The 16,135-nt window shown below is 41.0% G+C and overlaps 1 protein-coding gene across 3 annotated transcripts in view; it reads right to left on the bottom strand.

Moving 5' to 3' along the window:
- LOC122549908 (tensin-3) overlaps positions 1-16,135 on the bottom strand; it is a 439,923-nt gene that overhangs the window by 343,051 nt on the left and 80,737 nt on the right. Inside the window, exon 1 of one of the 3 annotated variants that reach the window (XM_087987223.1) lies at positions 1,778-2,034. The exons of the other annotated variants lie outside the window; for them this stretch is intronic. Coding sequence (XP_087843349.1) covers positions 1,778-1,879 — 102 coding nt within the window. The 5' untranslated portion in view covers positions 1,880-2,034. Of the gene's footprint in view, positions 1-1,777; positions 2,035-16,135 lie in introns of those variants that run through there. 3 annotated transcript variants of the gene reach the window in all.

The following is a 16,135-nucleotide window of genomic DNA, read 5'->3' as shown; positions in this document are numbered from 1 at the left end:
TTCGGTCTGAATGACACAGCTTAACAGAAGGTTTGAAGGCATGAAATGCCAACTGTATGCAGATGAAAATCGGAGATGCTCAAGCCACCATAATTCAAATAGGTTAGTTGTTTCAGGGAGTTGTAGGGATATAAAGGGGCAAGATGCATGGGAGAATATGAACACAATGATGAGAATTTTAATTCAATGCATGCCTGGAATTTTAAAAATCAATTTTAACAATGGAATTTGGCGTGGAACAACAAAGCCCTGTCCTGCCTCCACCAAGTAGCCATACCTCCACTTCCCAAAAGGTTTTTCCAAATACTACTTGGAAGGTAAATTCTTTTTTCTTTCCCTCATGTCATCCTGGATCACTGAAGCAAATCAGAGCTGCCCGATTACTGCTTTCACTGACAATAGCTGACCATAAAAAGCAAGGGCTATGCAATTCGGAACTAGGAAGTAGAAGGTAGTGGTGGTGGAGGAGGAAGTTAATATTTAATATGCCAATTAATTCATTGGATTAATTCAACAGTAAAATCAAAAAATCGTTTCTGACATTACAAACAAAAATTGAATAAGTTAATTTGTAATATTTAATGTCTTTTCCCTGAAGTTGTCCATTTACCATACCTATCGCATTTCCAAAGCCCCTCCCCCAAGTCCCTCCTCCCTTCCTTTTATCTTAGCCTGCTGGACACACTTTCCTCATTCCTGAAGAAGGGCTTATGCCCGAAACGTCGATTCTCCTGTTCCTTGGATGCTGCCTGAACTGCTGCTCTTTTCCAGCAACACATTTTCAGCTCTGATCTCCAGCATCTGCAGCCCTCACTTTCTCCATTTACCATATCTTGGTCATTAATTCTTGGCATTTTGACAATGTTAAGTATCTGGCCATGTTTTGTCTTCAAAAATGACCGAATGGGATTTTATTTAAAAAGTCAGAAAACATCATCAATTTTAGTTAGTTTGACTTTGATTGTGTTTTACAAAATTACTGGCTCTTGACATTCATTGATGACCACTGAGTTTCTTCCTCTTTGCTCAATATTTAATTTGCTGCTGCCTTGGCCAAAAAGACAAAAACAGATTTAAACTAATTGAATATCAAATTGCTAAACTAGAGCAACTAATACAAGTTTCCACTAAACCTAAGAAAGTCAATTTGAAAATTTTTTGAAAAGAAGAAAATGAAAAGATTTTTTAAAATCAGTCATTTAAGTGTGATGAACGAACATGCTTAAGAATAATTATTCTTTCTAAAAATATCCTGCTTGAAATCAGAAGCAAACACATTTTTAAAAATGGGTTTGTTAATTTAATAAGCCGTAAATTAAAATAACATTTACCTTCATGTCACATCTCATTTGCACAACCTTTTATGTGCATATAACAACTACTCTTCACTTCTTGAAAAAAAACACTTTGGAAATGAACATTATCAATTTGAACATACAGGACAAATAACAGAATGGACTTATGACCTAAACCTCACTGTGCTAGAAATGGGGGTGTTCATAAAAAACACTGAATTATTTGAACTCTGTGCTCTTGGTTACTATCTTAGCAAGAATAGTTTACTGCATCAGGCTAGTCAATCTTTTCCAATTATCTGTTCTATGTTACAATGCAGTAAAATCAACAAGAACACAATCCTGAAACATCACACAATAAACAAACAGTGGAAATGACCTGAAAACATTTGAATCCTATTGCAGACAAACTGGTGATGATCGATCAAAATAGGCACTTAATAAGTTAATAGCATTGGTAAAAAATTTACATCTCACACTACCTTTTCCATAAGATGCTTCTTGCCTTGTACTTGGCTCTGATGATCAAGTGGCACATGACAAATCTCATCCTCGAGACAAGCTAAACTTACTGTGCAGCCCATGAGGACAGCGGAGTTGCTCTTTGTTTACCGAGTTCTTCTCGGCACTTTCTTGCAAGATGTTTCAGATTAATCTACAATACTTTCAAACAATCGCCAGATCTTCTGACAACTGGCTAAATTCAACTTTCACACTGCAACTGGAACAGGTGATGGAAAATGCATCTGATACAATTAATGCAATGGCTACCTTCAATCAACACAAAGTGACTAAATTGTCCCATTCAGTGGAAAAAGCAAGGGATATGTGGTGTTCCTTTGACTCCAGTAAGGAAATGAAGCCTTTCTTCTCCAGTGGGAGGGTTTCTGGATCTGGGTACTACAGCTAGAATATTGTTAGAGGAAAAAAAACATTGGAAACTTCTCAATGTAATTCATCCAATCAGCCAAGAAATATTAAACACTTCAAAAATGACCTACACAAAGAAAAATGACGACATGCTTTTAAAGACATATGGGATAATTATTTCAGAGACAAATACACTGCTCAGAACAGCCATAAATCAACAATTAAACTGGGCAGACAGTCCAAAAGAATTTCAGATCAGATTAAATGATTTTATTTTACTGAAGACGCATCATCCAAATAACGCATCAGAATGATGTACACTACCTGCATGTATATCGCATATACTTAATGATTGTTAATGTCATCTGTAAATACTTCTTTCATGTTATGTCTTTTATTCACAAGAATCACTACACTGAAGTATTCACCCTTATAAGCAAAAACGTTACTTTGGAATTTGAAAAGATGCCTTCGGGGGTCTTTTTTAATGAAATCCAGACCTTCAGCTCAAGCCGAAGTTAAGAACAGCTCAAGTATCAGGAAATGAGCCCCATCTGTTCTTTGTGGGTTCAAATAACACTCTATTAAAATTAGATTTTATAAAAACTGAAGCAATAAGCAAATCTCTCTGGTAACTAATGCTGTTTCTAGTTATATTTCACTGCTTCTCTTAATTTTCTTCAGATAGTGTATATTAGTATGAAGAAAATGAATTTGATCTTTCTAAAAACATAGTTAAATTCAGACAACAAAATAAATAAATTAATGTACTGTCCCCTAAAAATAAAAACAGGCAAAAGAAAAAGTCACGACAGTTCTTTCTCCAGCTAAAGTATCTTGTTCTCCAAATGTTTTTAATTACAATACTGAGCATTCTCCAACAATCATGAACACTGTTATTGATGAAACAAATATTATAAAAATCCACAGCAAGGAAGGGGAATTTAAGAGGGAACTGAGTTCAAGATGAAACAAAGACACACTATGCTCTATGATGTAGGTCAAACCCACATAAAGTTTGCTTCTGTTTAATTTTAAAAAAATGAATTGCAAATTTTCAAAAGGCACTAAATTGCTCTCATATGGTATATTAAGTAACAGCAGAAAGACAGATCAACAATAAGCAGATTTAAACATAGGATAGTCGGCTATGAAAGCATCTAGGCTTGACCAAGGCATCCACAAAATACTTCATGACTGCAATAGGCTACCTGGATCAATGACAACACACATAAAGGTAAGGTTACCTGAGTTAGGGTAGGCAATAGCCTCATGGTATAACTACTAGACTGTTGACCCAGACTCCCTGGCAATATTCTGGGGACACAGGTTGGACTCTCGCCATGGTGGAATTTAAATTAAATAATAATCTAGAATTAAGGGTCTGATGATGACCATGAATCAATTGTCAATGGTTGGAAAATCCATCTGGTTCATTCATGGCCTCTACCTGGTATGATTTACATGTGACTCCAGAGCTTCCATGTGCTTCACTATTAACTGCCCTCGAGGTAATTAGGGATGGACAATAAATGGTGGCATGGCCAGTAACACCCACGTTCCTGTGGATGAACATACACTCCTACTGCAATGCATCATTAACAGAAACTCTTAGTGTTAAATACAATGGATTTGAAAATCACCCTGGCATCAGTTTTAGGAACAAATTGAATCAATTAAGTAACCCTATAACTGACCACATTGCATCGATCAGCTGAATTATTACAAATCTAAACTTAAAATTTTTGGATTTTTTCCAATTTTACAGTTGATTTCCATATTTTCAATATTTCCATATTTGGAGAACTGACCTTACAGAAAATAATAATAATATTATTATTTTGGGCGGCACGGTGGCACAGTGGTTAGCACTGCTGCCTCACAGCGCTCGAGACCTGGGTTCGATTCCCGCCTCAGGCGACTGACTGTGTGGAGTTTGCATGTTCTCCCCGTGTCTGCGTGGGTTTCCTCCGGGTGCTCCGGTTTCCTCCCACAGTCCAAAGATGTGCAGGTCAGGTGAATTGGACATGCTAAATTGCCCGTAGTGTTAGGTAAGGGGTAAATGTAGGGGTATGGGTGGGTTGCGCTTCGGCGGGGCGGTGTGGACTTGTTGGGCCGAAGGGCCTGTTTCCACACTGTAAGTAATCTAAATCTAATCTAAATCTAAATCTAATCTAAATCTATCTAAAAACAGATAGATTACACATCCTGGCAATTGGGAGAATCACAATCACTGCTAAATTATCATTTCAACTAATTACAGCAATTCTAAGTAACAACACAATATTTGCAAAATTAGTATGCACACATCATACTACTACTCTGACAAAGAGGAAGAAAGAACTCTGAATCCTTCTACTTAGAAAAATGAGCAATGGAGAAAGTAATTACAGAAAAATTTTCAAAATTAATATGAAGCACAGAAGTGCAATATCTTGGAATTTATAGATTACTGGCGAAAATGTGTAGGCAATCCAGTTAACTATGCTAATGTGATTTATGTAATATTGAGAGAACAAGAACATTGACTGTTAATGCTTCAGAATGCCTCTCATCCTTTGGTATAACTGTTTGAAGATCCCACTACCTGGACAAGACTTCCTCGAAGAATATGGTTTAAAACAAAAACTGTTTGAAGTTCTCTAAAACAGTACAGCCCATCTTTGGCTTCATATGTGAACCTCTTTCTTAGCCTGACATAACGCTGCTAACTGTCCACATATTTAGCTCTTTGCAAAGCATCTAACACAGCTAAATGTGTAAAACAATTGCTCCTAAAGAACAGATAGTTTAAAACTGTTCAGAAATTACTTCAGTATAGGAGTTTAGTTTCAATGTTCCAAGCCAGAAGTGTTTGTTTAAAACTGGGAAGGGTTATCTGAAATTGAGAGTGCCTGAGCTCAGGTCTAAGAAGGTGCAAGGAGGAGGCATTGCGATTTTCAAGTCCAGTGAATTAAAACCAAGGCTAAGTCAAATTCTGTGTGGAACAAAAAAGGGAATTCTTCCTCTGGTGTTTGAGTTCTGTAAACAGTGCTGTTGTTATCAATGCATTTGTAGTCTACAGTGTGTTTTGAAGCCTTTAAACTTGTATTGTATGTAAATAATTTGGTTTATTCTATATTGCCTCCCCATCTTTTAGATGCTAAACTTCTGTTTTATTGCTAAAAACCAAAATCTTCAGCATTATATGTTTGAATTTCAGTAAACGACCACTTATTTGAAACAAAAAGTGAATCAGGTTTACCAAGCCAGATTTCAGTCTGGGATTTGACCTGACCAGTAACATCATCAGCCGGTATCACTACACTTGAGACGGCAGACAGCTTGAAACTTTCTTGATTAGGTGATCTCACACATGGACCATTTCAGGATTGTCTGAAAGAGATCCTGAACCAGAGTAGCATTGGCTGCTCAACACCGAACCACTTCCTCCATCATCCTGCCCTCAGCATGCTCTGTGGTTTCTCTTCCCAGTTATGCTACCTAGATCACATTCAAATATCATTCACCCATACTCACTTTCAGCCAGAGAAGGATCCTATGCATTACATCGGAAATAAAATAATTTGATGCCTAAAGTGATTTTTGTTCATTCACTATTTCTGCTACAGTGCAGGTCTTTTGAGTATGTTTCAGGTTATCAGTTCAAAAAGATTGTTATGATGGAATAGGAGAGAGGCATATTGTATTTATTGATGTATCTTCTCAGTACAAAGTTAAGGTTGTGCTGACACACAGGAACTTATAGTTGAAGACTTACGGCACTACTATTCAAATCTCATTACATGATACTTTTCATGCCAATCTTTGCTGCTAACAAATTGCATTTGTAGTTAAAATTGAAATGCTATTCAAGTTCAAACTAAAATACTGATAAGCAGGTTTGCTTCACTGCAGTTGTCGAAATTGCCTTTCTATCCAGTGCATAAAAATGTCCAACTCAGAGGTTTGCTTGACAGCCCTCCAACGTCAACTGTCTGTAACAACATTAATTCACTGTAGCTTTAAATTCCTGTAATCTTTCACTGAGTTATTTATCAACCAAGGAAGCATTATTATTCATTTCAGCCGAGGCCTTTAAGGAATGAGGAACAGTTCAAATACAACCCCACGTTGCTCAAAGAAAGAATCATGTACGTCATTCAAATAGCACTGCCGGAAACAATGAATACATGGGAGATGAATAACGAAAAAGGATCACCTCAGGATTTAGCTGACAACTCAAACTTGACTTTCAGGGCTTAACGATCTCCCAAGGTTATTAACAAAATAGCTTCCCTTCCAATTACCATTGTCCATTTAATACTCTGCATCTGATGAATATCATTTTAAATTTTCAATGAGGTTGATAAACAAATGACAGATACTCTAAAAATCCAATTGTGCATCTTTCAGCACAGAGCTCTTCTGCCAACAATTGGGGCGGCGACAAAAATAATCTCGGTGTACCACATCATTTTTGTGTTTTTTTTGTCACAACAGGAAGCCTAATGTGCCTCATGGATTTCAAACTGGAAAAAAAAATTGCTGATCTAGTTGAGCATAAAATTTTTAGTCTTGATGTATAACGGTTTATTCATTTATTGCACATTACTGCTTCTGTTGCCACATCTGCAAAAGCTCAACTCAACGGTGTTTGTTACCCACAGGAAAATTAATGTTAACACTCAGCCACAGTAAAAAGTTTAAACGTTTTGATATTCTGAAGATATATATTACATCGCAAATCCATGTGTTTATTTCATAAATACTTCTGTTAAAACCAGACAAAGGTACATGCATTTGGAAAACGTGTGACCATGATTCTGATGAAAGGTTGTTTAAACCTACAACTGACTAACGAGAGTTAATTTGTCAGACAAAGGCACATTGTGCCATTTACAAAAACATACTGCCTGTTGTGCACTGTAGACTATGAGACTCTGTCAGATTCAAACTACATTTTTAGTTGCATGCTATACTTTATGTTCACAAGTTCAAATAAAAGGTAGACATAAGCATAAATTCACAAAGAATCAATTGATCAGTACCATTGGCTGGAAAATGTTCTTTAACTGTTAGCCCAGTGAGCTAGTAAAGAACTCAAATGAAATAAACTTGACCAATATCAACTTAAAACTCAACACAACACAAACTCAATATCACTGGAGGGTGACAGATTCAAGTTGGTGCACAGAAAGATGTTCTTTTTACCTTCAATATTCTGTTGAGTATTTATGAGCTTCACCCTTCACGACCAATGTCACAATTAACCCTGTTTTGTTTAATGTGGGTACATGATGTAGAAAGTAGAAGAATAGGCTTATTCTCAAGTACCAAACTATCACCGTCCGCCCATCTTTACTGATGGGCTGAGGAGTGGCAGATGGAGTCTAATTTAAATAAATGTGAGGTGCTGCATTTTGGAAAAGCAAATCTTAACAGGACTTATACGCTTAATGGTAAGGTCGTGGGGAGTGTTGCTGAACAAACATAGCTTGGAGTGCAGGTTCATAGCTCCTTGAAAACAGAGTCGCAGGTGGATAGGATAGCGAAGAAGGTGTTTGGTATGCTGTCCTTTAGTGGTCAGAGTATTGAGTACAGGAGTTGGGAGGTCATATTGCAGCTGTACAGGACATTGGTTAGGCCACTTTTGGAATATTGCGTGCAATTCTGGTCTCCTTCTATCAAAAGGACGCTGTTAGACTTGAAAGGGTTCAGAAAAGATTTACAAGGATGTTGCCAAGGTTGAAGGACTGAGCTATAGGGAAGGGCTGAATAGTTTGGGATGGTTTTCCCTGGAGCATTGGAGGCTGAGGGGTGACCTTATAGAGGTTTATAAAATCATGAGGGGCATGGATAGGATAAAGAGACAAGGTATTTTCCCTGGGGTGGGGAGCCCAGAACTAGAGGGCATAGGTTTCGGATGAGAGTGGAAAGATATAAAAGGGACATAAGGGCCAACATTTTCACACAGAGGGAATGAGCTGCCAGAGGAAGTGGTGAAGGCTAGTACAATTGCAACATTTAGAAGACATCTAGATAGGTATATAAATAGGAACGGTTAAGTGGGATATGGGCCAAGTGCTGGCAAATGGGACTAGATTAGATTGGGATATCTGGTCAGCATGGACAAGTTGGACCAAAGGGTCTGTTTCCGTGTTTCACATCTATGGCTCTATGACACAAGAGAACCCAACATAGGGTTAAGGGCAATGAGTCTGAACAGACGATTGTGATTTCTGTTGATTAACCAGTCTTTTTTCTGGACAGCCAGCTGTAACTAGTAGGGTTTCACAGGGTCAGTGCAAATATTTACAATTTATATGCTTGAATAGAAAGCAGGGATAGAATGTACTATAGTCAAAACTGTGTACAACATGAAAATAGGTGGGAAAATAAGATGAAATAAGGAAATAAGAAACTTACAAATGGATATGGACAAGTGAGGTGAATGGGCTCAACTTGAATAAATATAAGGTTATCCATTTTGGTCAGAAGGATAAGAAGTAACTTAATATCGAAAGGGAGAGGCTTCAAAATGTTTCAGTGTTTAGGGGTAAGGGTGTCCTTGTGCATTTTTTTATTCACTCGAAGAGCAGATGCTGGAGATCTTAAAAAGAATAAAGGTAGATAAATCTCCAGGACCTGATCAGGGACATTGTGGGAAGCTAGGGAAGAAATTATGGGGCCCCTAGCAGAGATACTGTATCATTTACAGTCACGAGTGAGGTGCTGGAAGACTGCAGGGTGGCTAATGTTGTGCCTTTATTTAGGAAAGGATGCCAGGAAAAGCAGGGATCGACATGCATTTTGGAAAGTGAAGGACTGACCTGCCATAGTCAGTATGGCTTTGTGCTTGGGAAATCAAGTCTCACAATCAGCAGTAGATGTCTACATGGACTTTACTAAAGCCTTCGACAAGGTTCTGCATGGCAACTGGTTAGTAAAGTTAGATCACATGGGATCCAAGGAGAGTTTGCCAACAGGATACAACATTGGATCAACAGTAAGAGACAAAGAGTACTGGTGGGTGGTTGTTTTTGAACTGGAGGCCTGTGACCAGAGGTTTTCCAAAGTGATCACTGCTGTTTGTCATGTACATAAATAATTTGGATGACAATATAGGAAGCATAGTTAGTAAGTTTATGGATGACACCATCGGTGGTATAGACAGTGAAAAAGGTTATCTCATATTACAAAAGGGACTTTATCAATTAGGACAATGGACCAAAGAGTGGCAATTGGAGCGTAATTTATATAAATGCAAGGTTTTGCATTTTGCTAAGAAAAACAAGGGCAGGATTACACAGATAATAGTACGGCCCTGGGGAGTATTGTTGAATACAGAGACCAAGGGGTTCAGTTACACAACTCCTTGAAAGCTGAATCACAGATAGACAAGGTGGTTAAGGCAGCATTCGGCATGCTTGCCATCATTGCTCAGACCACTGAGCAGTGGAGTTGGGATGTCATGTTGCTGTTGAACAGGACATTGGTGAGGCCAATTTTGGAATACTTTTTACAGTTCTGGTCGCCATGCTGTAGGAAGGAGATTATGAAGTTGGGGAGGGTGTAGAAAAGATTTACAGGGATATTACTAGGACCAGGGGATTTGAATTATAGGGAGAGGCTGGATAGGTTGGGACATTTTTCACTGGAGTATACAAAATTGAGGGGGTGACCTTATAGATGTTTATAAAATCATGAGGGGCATGGATAGGGTAAATAGTAAAGGTCTTTTCCTTATGGTGGGGGAGTTCAAAATTAGAGGGCATAGGTTTAGGGTGAGAGGAGAAAGATTTAAAAGGGACCTGAGGGGTAACCTTTTCACACAGAGAGTGGTTCTTGTGTAGAGGAAGTGATAGATGCAGATACAGTTGAGAATGTGTATAGGGTATGAACAGACAGGGAAAGAGTTACGTTCTGGGTTTTGTGAAACAAGTGGTTCAGCTGAGTATGATTCAGATCAGATAAGAACTTACAGTTAACAATGGGGTGCTGGAGGCAAGAGTAATGGGTTAACAAGGTGAAAAATATTCATTATGTGAAGTCTGTTAAGGTTAAGAACATTCGTTGTGAAACAGCAGATGGCTTAATCTCCACTATTAACACTCGCTGATTCTAACAGTCACCCAATCAATATGTATGCTCCCTTATCTGGATGCTCCTCCCTGTAAAATGACTATATACTTCATTAAAAAACTGCTGTTCAAGAGGGAAGACTGAGAGCCCATGTCTCTGTGCACATGGACGATCATTCTCTTTCCCTCCAGGGCCCGGAATAAAGACGGAGGTAAAACTATACTGTGTCTTTGACTGAGGGGGGGAAACTGGACGACACAGTTACAACATTTAAAAGACATTTAGGCAGGTACACGAATAGGAAAGGTTCAGAGGGATATGGGCTAAACGCAGGCAACTGGGACAAGTTAAGTTTGGGAAACTTGGTCAGCATGGATGAGTTCAACCAAAGGGTCTGTTTCCTTCTTGTATGACTCTATGACATGGGTATCGCTGGTTGGGCCAGTATTTACCGCCCCTCCCTAGTTGCCCTGGAGGGGCTGGTGGAGAGTAATCTTCTTGAACCACCGTAGCCCACGTGCTGTAGGTAGAGCTACAATGCCCCGAGGGAGGAAATTCCATGATTTTAATCCAGCGACAGTAAAGCAATGGTGAAATATTTTCAAATCAGGATGATGAGTGCCTGGAGGGGAACTTGTAGCTGGTGGTGTTGCCATGTATCTGCTGCCCTAGTCCTTCGAGATGAAAAATGATGGTGGATTTAGAAGCTGCTGTCTATGATCTTTATGGAGTTGCTGCAGTGCATCTTGTAGATAGTACACACTGCTGCAACTGAGCAGTGGTGGTGGGGGGGAGTGGATGCTAATGGATGTGGTGTCAATTAAGCAGGTGCTTTGTCATGGTTGGTGTCAAGTTTCTTGAGTGTTTTTGGAGCTGTACCCATCCAGGTAAGTGGGGGAGTCTTCCATCAAACTCCTGACTTGTGCCTTGTCGATGGTGGAGAGATTTTGGAGAGTCAAGAAGTGAGTTGTCCACCACAGGATTCCTAGCCTCTGACCTGCTCTTTTAGCCACTATACTTACATGGCCAGACCAGTTGTGTTTCTAGTCAATAGTGACCCCCAGGATGTTGATAGTGTGGTATTAAGTGACAGTAACAATATTGAATGTCAAGGGATGGGATTAGATTGTCTCTTACTGGTCATTGCTTAGCATTTGTGTGGCACAATGTTACTTGTCACTTATCAGCTCAAACCTGGATATTGTCCAAGGGTAGCATTGGCCCAGTGGTATTATCACTAGATTATTAATCCAAAAACCCAGGTAATATTCTGGGAACCTGGCTTTGAATCCAGCCATGGCAGATGGTGAAATTTGAATTCAGTAAAAATCTGGAAAGAAAGAGAGTTTAAGTGATGACCATGAAACCATTACCGATTGTCAGGAAAAACCTCAGGTTCATTAACATCATTTCGGAATAAAATCTGCCATCCTTACCTGGTCCAGCCTGCATGTCACCCCAGATCCATAACAATATGGTTAACTCTTAACTGCCCTCTGGTTAATTAGTGATGGCTAATAAATGCTGGTCCATCCTCTGAATGAATTCTTAAAAAAGACCCTGTTGTACTTGAATGTGGATCTGAGGTGGAAACTTCAGTATCTGAGAAGTCACAAATGGTGTTGGATATTACAGCACCATCAGCAAACATCTTCACTTCTGATCTTATGATGGAGGGAAGGTGAAGCAGCAGAAAATGGTTAAGCCTATGGCAATATCCTGAGGAACTCCTGCAGAAATATCCTGAAGCAGAGACGATATACCTCAAACAGGCCGTTCAGCTGTAACACATGTTTTGTAAACCCGAATTCACTAGAATGTGATTGACGGATTGGGGACACTGCTTCTAAAGCATGAACCTTTAAAACATGTGTTGGCTATAATGTGATTACGTCACCAACACTTTAAGCACTGTTTCTAAAGTGCAATTCTTCTATGACACGGGGTTGCACAAGGCGGCAATCACCTCTATAACTATCTTTACCTGAGTTGCAGAAAGCTAACGCACAGGTACTGCAGGTAATCGGGAGGATAAATGGAATTTCGTCATTCATTGCGAAAAGCAGTAAAGAATAAAAGCAAGGAAGTTTTGTTACAACTATATAAGGATTCAGTGAGACCACATTTGGAGTATTGTATACAATTTTATTCCCCTTACATGAAGAAGGATGTAAATGCATTTGAGGCAGTTCAGAGAAGGTTCACGAGATTAACTCCTACAATGAAAGGCATGTTGTGTGCGGGCAGATTGAACAGTTTAGCCCCATATTTGTGAGTTTAGAAGGATAATAGGAAACCCAGTAGAGGAATGTTAGATGTGAAATGGGATTGACAAAGTAGACATAGAGCAAAGGTTTCCCTTTGTTGGGCAATAAAATAAAGGGTAATGGGGAGCAGGCAGCAACATGGAGTTGAGGCCTAGCTCAGAATCAGCCAAGATCATATTAAATGGTTGAACAGGCTCAAAGGTTGGAACTGTCTACTGCGCCTATGACATCTATTGAACTTTTATGTAAAAAAAGCACCAAATGTGTTTCACAAAGGCGTGCAAAAAAAAAAGTTACTGAGGCAAAAAGATTAGGAATGGTGACCAAAGGCTGGGTAAAACTGGTAAATATCATGACAGTCATAAAAAGAAGGAATCGGGGATGAAGGAGAAGAATTTCGGGAGAGACCTCAGGATACTAGTCTATTTTGTCAAGAGGATGGTGATCAATGGTAGAAATTTTTAGGATTTCACACAGCAATAATGGGGAGTCAGTGATACATTCATAACCAGGGTGGTGTGTGACTTGGAGTTGTTCCATGTTTGTGCTAAGCAAACTGCACTTACAGCATGATAGCTTATGGGCAGCAGAAATTTGAACAGGATTAAATTTGAAGGTTGCAGCATGTGCACTGAACTAAAAGAAGAACTGAAGAATGTTACAATGGTAAAAATAGGCTGTTTTTGTGGTGGAAATGACAACAAGTTGGAAATTAAACTTGAGGTTAAACAGGACACTGTAATTGCAAACAGTCTGGTTCAGCCAGAGACTTTGACCAGGAAGAGGAATGGAGTCAGTAGCAATGGTCGAGACTTTCTTTCCACCTCCCCTGAGGATGTGAAATTGATAATTGCAGTATTTTTCAAACTTAAACTGGATGAAATTATGGTTTATCCAAGACTGAGTATAGGACAAATAAACATACAGCATAGAAGCAATCAGGAAGGGTTAAGAGAGGTGGAAAAAGAAAAAGCTGGATATCATCAGTGTTCACAATCATATGGCCTTTATGTGCAGAATATACTCCCCAGCAGCATGCTGGTAGGAGACGGCAGGGCCCACAGTGGAATCCATGGGGCCTTTCAAAAGTGGGCCGAGTCAGTGTGGTGTGAAATTATGTCCCAATACATGTGTGAATCATTATGCAACACATGTATTGGGCCAAGCAGTGGAATGTGGTGAAAGGGTTAAAATTGTGTCCCAATACATGTGTGAATCTAACCGAAAATGGAAGGTGTCGCTTAGTCCCGTGTGAATCTTATTATACACCTTCCCGTGTGAATCTTCCTATCTGTATGTAACCAGAATGGAATGTGTTTTTTAGCCTTGCTCTGCTGTTCACATGAATGTTTATATCTGGAAAAGAGTATATCAGCTGGAAAAGTCTCCAGTTCGGTAGAGTCTGCTCCGGGGTTGCGTTTAACCGCCGAGCGTGGGTTGTTGGCAACCGCTCTACGAGAACTGACGGCTCCCAGTTCCGGTAACACGTAGAGTGAGTATAAACCAGACCCGTTGTAAGTACGAGACTGGTTGTGGCGACGCTGCGGGGAATAAAACACTTATATTCTAGCAGACTCGCCTCTTGGCTGTTTGTTCTGTGTCAGACTACTTTCCTGCGAGCCTGGTCCTTGACCTTGAGAATTTTTTAAAACATTTTGGCGTAGCCGGCAGGATCAATCGCAATTGAGGAAAGATTTTGATACAGAACAATGTTTTGGAAAAAGGCTAAGAAACCAGAGGAACAAACTGTGGAGGTCCCGACCGTCCCGGGATGGCATGGGCCGTGGCATGGCGTGGCAGTTTGTTTGAGAAATGGTGGGGGGCGACCGGAGAACTGGGAGGCCGAGGGCGTAGGAACCCCAGGGTCGCTGCTGTCCACCCTTGAGAGGATCCCAGTCCTGCCGAAGAACCCATTGCCTGGGGTACAGCGGAGGATGTGGGCCTGTGCGGTGGCTTGTAGACAACAGTCAGACAAGCGCCAAAAAGCTGAAGCAGAATTAGCCCTCCTGAAACATGAGCAGGGACTCAGTTCGGGAGATGCCTCTATGTTGAGGCAGGAAATTATGAAGTTAAAAGCTGAATTGACAGCATTAACTGAACTAGCAGGACGAACTATTATGTATCTGTCTGCTAAGAAACGGAAAGAGAAAAGGAAGGTCCCTCGAACCCCGGACCCGGTACAAGTACGGGCGTTTGTAGCCCAGTTAAATAACGGGGATCGGTGGGATATCGATCATTGGGATGGGAACATTTGGGGAGATTCAGATGATCAGTACGAAGAGGACCCACCCGTACTCCAAGCTAAACCAGTGGTTAGGAGAAAGCAGGTTCAGAGACGTCTCCCAGTGCAACGGGAGGTAATGTTAGATGAGGAAGGAAACCCTATACGGGATGAACAAGGGGAGGCAATTATGCATGAATTACCGCGGGCTCAGCCTCCCGCAGAATTCTCTGAATTAACGGAAGACTTCACTACCGATGAGGTGCTGTTTATCACCCAGAAAACCCGACGTAATCCTGGGGAGCCGTTAGAGCTATGGCTAATTCGGCTCCTCGAGGAAGGGGGGCAACAAGTGCAGGTAGACTATCAGGATGCTCCCAAGTTTGGTGGATTAGCAAAGGATGCTGCCATAGACCTGGGGTACCGCAGACAAGCCAAGGATATGGTAATAGATCGCAGTATGGGGACCTTATTTGGGATGTATGCCAGGGCAGTGGCCGAACAGTACCCCTTCCCGTCCGATTGGCCCCCCTTGGAAGGAACTTGGACAACGATTAAGGAAGGGGTTCAGAGGCTAACCCGTTTGTGTGTGCGGGATGCCCTGTTGCTGGGAGTGCTGGACGAGGTAGATAACACAAATGTTAGTAGACAGACTAGAGACCACCTAGTGAAGACTGCCCCCCCCCCATTATAAACCACTGTTATTAACCATAATGTTGAGTGGACGGGGAGAAACCCTAGGAGATGCCCGTAGTATGATGAGGGAGATGGGTGGTTTGGGGGATTGGGGACCCACAACCCGTGCTTCTCAGGGGGGCACGGAGGGGCGTCGCCCTGAGGCTCGGGCAGGGGGAAAAGTAAACCCTAATCAAGGAAGTAACCAAGGCCCCTCACGGCGTGCTTTGTGGCAAGCTTTGATACGGGCGCAGGTCCCAGCATCGGAGATTGATGGCCTACCTACACCGGAATTAAAAGACTTATGCAGACGAAAGGGACTGAAGGTGTCCCGGGTAGAGACGGAGTCCCGACCCACTATGGAAGACCTAGTGGAATTACTAACACAAAAATGTCAGACACGGGGTCCGGTTGTTAATGAGCCTCGAAGGGGTAGAACTTCCACTTCCCAGCGGTGGGAATCCTCGGAGGACGAGGAGGAGGTACGGCCTCCCCTCCGAGAGTGTTATAAAGTGGATAGGCGTGGCCGGAAACCTAGTAAGAAAGGCAAGAACAAAGAAGGGCGAGGCAAACGTCTTTACCCAGTGCTGTCTGGGGAAGATGAATGGGAGGAACAATAGGAATCGGGCCAAGCCCCAAGGGTTTGCCCACGAACGAGCCAATGGTCAGCAGACGACATTCGACCTCATGTATCATTGACTATCTATTGGCGCAAATCCGTCCAAACCGTTATGGCTCTAGTG

Source organism: Chiloscyllium plagiosum, unplaced genomic scaffold, assembly GCF_037043375.1.
Source record: "Chiloscyllium plagiosum isolate Xiang-an unplaced genomic scaffold, Cpla_swu_hap1 HiC_scaffold_5, whole genome shotgun sequence".
NCBI lineage: Eukaryota > Metazoa > Chordata > Chondrichthyes > Orectolobiformes > Hemiscylliidae > Chiloscyllium > Chiloscyllium plagiosum.
Note: the sequence above shows the minus strand (reverse complement) of the source record. Positions and strands in the feature narration are given on the sequence as shown.